Raw genomic sequence first — 5,418 nt, 5'->3', positions numbered from 1 at the left:
GTGCAGAACCCAGGTGTCCTGTCTCCCAGTCTGTTGCTCTAGCGGTTAAAACACCATCCCGCCTGCAGCTGGGAACAGACGCCAGCAGAAATGACACCAAGTCCCTCTTCAGTTTTCACTGGACAACTCTCCTTTCTAGAGCCACGAATAGAACCCAGGAGTCCTGGCCACCAGCCACTAGGACCCACTGCCTCCATGCAATACCATTCAGTGTGCTCTTTTCCTTGGGCTGCCAGCAAAATCCTAACACCACTCCTGGCTACTCCCCCCCGAGCCACCTCCTCTGCGGATGCATTTGACCACGGCTTGCCACACACATCCAGCTTTGGCAGGAAAGGCGAACTAACACACGGGCATATTGTGGCCAAGCCCAGTTTCCTGTGCGCCGCACAGGGCCTTTATAAGACCCCTGCCCCCACACCCGCTCACACAGAGACGCTGCAGCGCAGTTACCCGAAAGCAGAAGTCCGGGGCATGGGGCCAGCCATGGGGCTGCTGCTCCATAGCCTCCTGCTAGTGGCTCCAGGGGGTGAGTAGCAAAGGGGCCTCTTGTTTATCTGGTGGGCTGGAACCACTCTGGGATGGGGCGATGGGGCTCTCTTGACCAGTGCAGCCGGCTTTGCAGTTCCCCTGGGGCTGGCGGAGGCAGGGATGGGGAGTGGAGCAGGTAACTTTAAACCCCCTTTGGGATTCTTGGATTGTATTGTCAGGTGGTGACGCTCAGTGACCGCTTAGTGCGGGAGGTGTTTGCAAGACGCCTGCTTTATTCTGGGTCTCGTTCCAAGTGGCTGGGCATGACAAGAGCTTCACAGCCACCCACCCGAACGCTCCGGGTGTGTCTACACCGAGCACCAAGCCCAGGGTCTGACTCAGGTTTGAGCTCAACCCGCCCTTGCGTCCACACACAAATCAGCCTGACTCAGGTCAATAAGCTAGGTCCTAGGACTCTGCTAGGAGAAGTGGGTCAGAGCCCGAGACCTGCTCAGACTTGGCTCCAAGCCCTGTCATTCTGCCGTGCGGACACAGCTCAAGCCCCAGACCCCAGTCAGCAGGTCTGCGTAACGCAGTGTGGACCCGTTAGCACGGCTGTGAGTTGAGTCCAGCCACTGTAAGCCCAGGTTTACAATGCAGTGTGGACGCTCAAACGCAGGCTTGGAAACACCGAGTCCACAAGCTCGGGTCCCACAGACCAGGCTTAGCATACAGTGTAGACACACCCGAAGCTCCCCCCTTAAAGTCCCCAATACCACACGAAAGTGAGTCTGTCCCCTAGTGTCCATACAGCAGCTGGGAGGGAGTTTCCCAGCCCCGGTAGCCCGTCTCTGACCGTGGCTAGCTTGAGAGGCAGGTGCAAGAACCCCGCAGTGGGCAGATGTGGGGAAGTCCCCCCCGCCGCACATACACACCTTGTATGTCTCACCCTGGTCTCTAATACTGAGAAATGGGTTTACGCCCTGACAGGGGCGGCTCTATGTATTTTGCCGCTCCAAGCACGGCAGTCAGGCAGCCTTCGGCGGCATGCCTGCAGGAGGTCCGCTGGTAACGCGGATTCGGCGTACCCGTCGCCGAATTGCCATCGAAACCGTGGGACTGGTGGACCTCCCGCAGGCATGCCACCGAAGGCAGCCTGCCTGCCACCCCCCGGGGCTTCCCGCCCCAGGCACTCGCTGGAGCCACCCCTGTGCCCTGACCCAGGAGATTTAATTTCCCTGGCAGGGTTTGTGGTAGCGCTGGCTCTGATAACTCGGGGTCTTCGGGTTACCCAGAGATACGTCCCCTCTCAAATCTCACTAGGGACAGGTCTACACCTAAAATGGAGCTACGTTACTCAGGGATGTGAAAAATTCGTACCCGAGAGCCACAGTTAAGCTGACCGAAGCCCCGATGTAGACACCGTGAGGTTGACGGAAGAACCCTTCTTCGACCTAGAGTCCGTCTCTGGGGGGTGGATTTATGACAGCAAGAGAAAAACCCCATCCAGCATCGAGGCGAATGGAAGAGGCCTTGCTGCCCACTCCCAGGGGGTTTCACATCCCCATGGGGATGACAGAGGCAAGTTCTGCAGAACGGGGAAACGAAAGGTCTTCGCAGGGCCTAGTCTCTGAGAGTGACCCAGCTCCCCCGGACAGAGACCGCCCGGCTAGTCGCTGCTTCTGTCCCACTTAATCCAGCGGGGCTGGACCTGTACAGCCCCTAGCACTCTGGATTTGTCTCCTCTCCGGATTTACCGAGGCCGAGTTGATCTCGGGCATTTTGTCACACTGCAGCCTAACTCAAGAGAGCGCGGCCGCCGGGCTCCGCGTGCCCGCTGTCATGCCCTGCGTCCGCCCTACCGTGGGAGATGCATCGTGGGGCATTATACTGGTATAACTACAGCACTTTAAATTCACACGTGAGCATATCCTGGTATAAGCCCCCATGTAAATCAATTAGGGGAGGCAGTGTGATCTAGTGGATAGAGCACTAAACTGGGACTCAGGACTTCTGGGTTCTATTCATGGCTCTGGAAAGGCGTGTCCCCCCCAGTGCTGATTTTTATGGACCGATGGGCCCAACTCCCCCTGCCGTGTAAGAATCCCTATTCAATTCACCCATGCCCTCCTGCCTCCCCTCTCCTTGCAGGTCTGTGGCTCTCCTCCGGCCAGGTGCAGCTGGAGGGCTTGGTGGGTGAGTCCGTGTATTTCCCCGCCCTGCGCCCCGTGGCCAGGGACATCGTCCGCATCCTGTGGTTTTCGGAAAGGCAGGGCACTCACATCGCAGAGGCCAAACCCCAGGCCCAGGCGTTCAACGTCAATTTCTTACCCAACTTCAGCCACCGGCTGGCCATCCACGCCGGGAACCTCTCCCTGGAGATCCGCGCTCTGCGGCTGGAGGACCAGGGGCCGTACCGCGCCGTTGTGGATATCGCCTCAGACCCTACCAAGCCCAGGGCGTTCTCCTATGAGCTGTCAGTGCGAGGTAAGTCAGTCCCTCCGGCAGCTCAGCACATGGGACTGCGCTAGCCTGGGCTCCTACCCGGGTGTTACCCCAGCCCCGCTCCTGTCCACACACAAACGCTCCGGTCTGGGGGTGCTTTCAGCCCAGGCTAGCCGACTCAGGTCAGGGGCTGGGTTAGCACACAGGGGCCGTGTTCACACAGGCTGGTCACCCACCCCCTTTGCAGCGTGAACGCCGGCTGAGCCGCTCCAGTGCTGATAGTCCTCCAGTGCCTTCCCACCATCCCCCTCTTCGCCCCCCGTGTGCCCAGAAGGACAGACAAGGTCTCCCCCAATTCACTGGGAAAGAATAAGAGAGCGGCTCAGCCTGCCACAGCACCAAGCGCCATGGGAAGTGCCCCCAGAAGTCCTCGGGACAGACACACGGGGATGCGCAGAATGAGCGAAGACACAAACTCACACCCGGGCGAGGCTAAGCCGGGGGCTCGGCCCTGGGTGCTGACCACCCAGGCTCACTCTGCAGCGAAGCCAGGCCCGGAAAGGAAGGGCAGCTTTTAGGCACTGACCTGGGATTCAGAAAAGCTAGCTTCAATTCGTAGCGCTGCCACTGCCTGGCTGTGTGACCTTGGGCAAGTCACATTGTCCTTCCGTGCCTCGGTTTCCCCAGCTGTAGACACAGGGAAGCTGACTACCCCTTCCTTCATCTCTTCCGAGTGTAAGCTCTTCAGGGAGTGTCTGCTTAAGAGGGTGTACAGCACCTAGCGCAGCAGGGCCCTGATCCCAGTTGGGTTGAGTTTTATTAGCCCCAGCAGGGGCAGGAGGAGTGGGAAAGAGACTGTCAGATTCTGTGACTCATCTCAAGCCGATGGGTAAAAATTCCCAGCGCCAGCGGTGGGTTCTTGTCAGGCAGGGGGAAGGACGCGGCGTCTCTCGGCAGCCACCCCGCAGGGCAGGGGGCCAGAAAGTCGGGTGGGGGTGGTGACCTTTAGGTGCCACGAGGCTCAGGCACCCCCTCCTGTCAGACACATGCTATTTTTGTCACTTCCGCATATTGCCCAATGTGGCATGAGACCACAGGGCAAGCACAGGCCAGAGCCCTGGAGGAATCCATCCATTCTCTCCTCTTCCTCGGTTCCCTCTCGTTTCCATTGCAATCCAACCCATGCCACGGGGGCCCAATCCGCGTTTGGGGCCAATCGGTGCAGCCCCATTGAAGCCGACGGAGTCTCACTGGGGGGCTCCACGCAGCACGAAACGCCGGCAGCCTGTCTGCGTTAAAGACGCTGCTGTAGATCGAGCTGAGAAAGCCCCTCCCGCAGCTCTGGGGCTGGAGACAGGGGCTGGAACTGGGAGCGGGGGGGCTGCCGCACCCCCTGGCTTGATGTGGTTTCCATCCTATGCACGGTTGGCAGTTTGGTTCCATGGCTCTCAGCACCCTCACCAGACACATTGTCCCAGCGTCTCTGGCCAGAGATCTAAAACCAACCCCCCAGCCCCAGCCGTGCATGGCAGGAAACCACAATTGCTATTCACGTGCAATTCTTGTGTTCCATCCCCGGCAAAGAACGTGGGCAGGAAGGGGACATTGGCAAAGGAGGAACCACGGACCCCCCAGGAGGCGGAGGACGGAGAACATCGACGGGCCCCCCAGCAGGAGAACGGAGAACATCGACGGGCCCCCCAGCAGGAGAACGGAGAACATCAACGGGCCCCCCAGCAGGAGGACGGAGAACATCGACGGGCCCCCCAGGAGGCGGAGCGCCTGTGACCACAGGCAGGAGGACCACGCTGGCGGGAGGTGATGAGGGAGGGCAGGAGGGCGGTGGGAGCCAGGGATCGTGCCACTGCACTCTGAAGGGTTATATCATCGCGGCCGTCTATGTGCCCCTCTGCATCGTGGTGGCTATTGTCCACGTGAAGACGAGGAGCTAACGGAAGAGCCGGGGTCCCTGGGTGAGAGAAGAGAAAGGGCAGCTGCTGGGGCAAGCTGGGTAACCACCTGTCCGGGGCTTCCTGGACATCACCTCTTTTTTCATCCTCTGTCCTCCAGCACCCCCTAAATACCCGCTCCAGTACCCCCAGGTACCTCTTCCAGTACCCCCCAGATGCTGCCTCCAGGTACCCCCTGCCAGTACACACACCCTTCCAGCACCCCCTAAATACCCCCTCCAGTACCCCCAGGTACCTCCTCCAGTACCCCCCATATGCTGCCTCCAGGTACCCCCTGCCAGTACACACACCCTTCCAGCACCCCCTAAATACCCCCTCCAGTACCCCCAGGTACCTCCTCCAGTACCCCCCAGGTACTGCCTCCAGCACCCCCAAATACCGCCTCCCAGTACACACACCCCTCTAGCACCCCCTAAATACCCCCTCCAGTACCCCCCCATGTACCTTCTCCACTACCCCCCAGGTACTGCCTCTAGCACCCCCAGATACCCCTCCCAGTACACACACCCCTCTAGCACTCCCTAAATACCAC

At 59.8% G+C, this 5,418-nt stretch overlaps 1 protein-coding gene across 1 annotated transcript; it reads left to right on the top strand.

Moving 5' to 3' along the window:
• The first annotated feature begins 300 nt into the window (after positions 1-300).
• LOC117869521 lies at positions 301-5,012 on the top strand. The gene is made up of 3 exons (XM_034756426.1): positions 301-529; positions 2,623-2,958; positions 4,501-5,012. Exons 1-3 carry the CDS (start codon positions 475-477, stop codon positions 4,866-4,868), a joined length of 759 nt encoding a protein of 252 aa, XP_034612317.1. The 5' UTR covers positions 301-474; the 3' UTR covers positions 4,869-5,012.
• Positions 5,013-5,418: the final 406 nt, after the last annotated feature.

This window comes from Trachemys scripta, chromosome 24 (assembly GCF_013100865.1).
Source record: "Trachemys scripta elegans isolate TJP31775 chromosome 24, CAS_Tse_1.0, whole genome shotgun sequence".
In the NCBI taxonomy this organism is placed as follows: Eukaryota; Metazoa; Chordata; order Testudines; family Emydidae; genus Trachemys; species Trachemys scripta.
The sequence above is the reverse complement of the archived record's forward strand: the minus strand, read 5'-3'. Positions and strand labels throughout refer to the sequence as shown.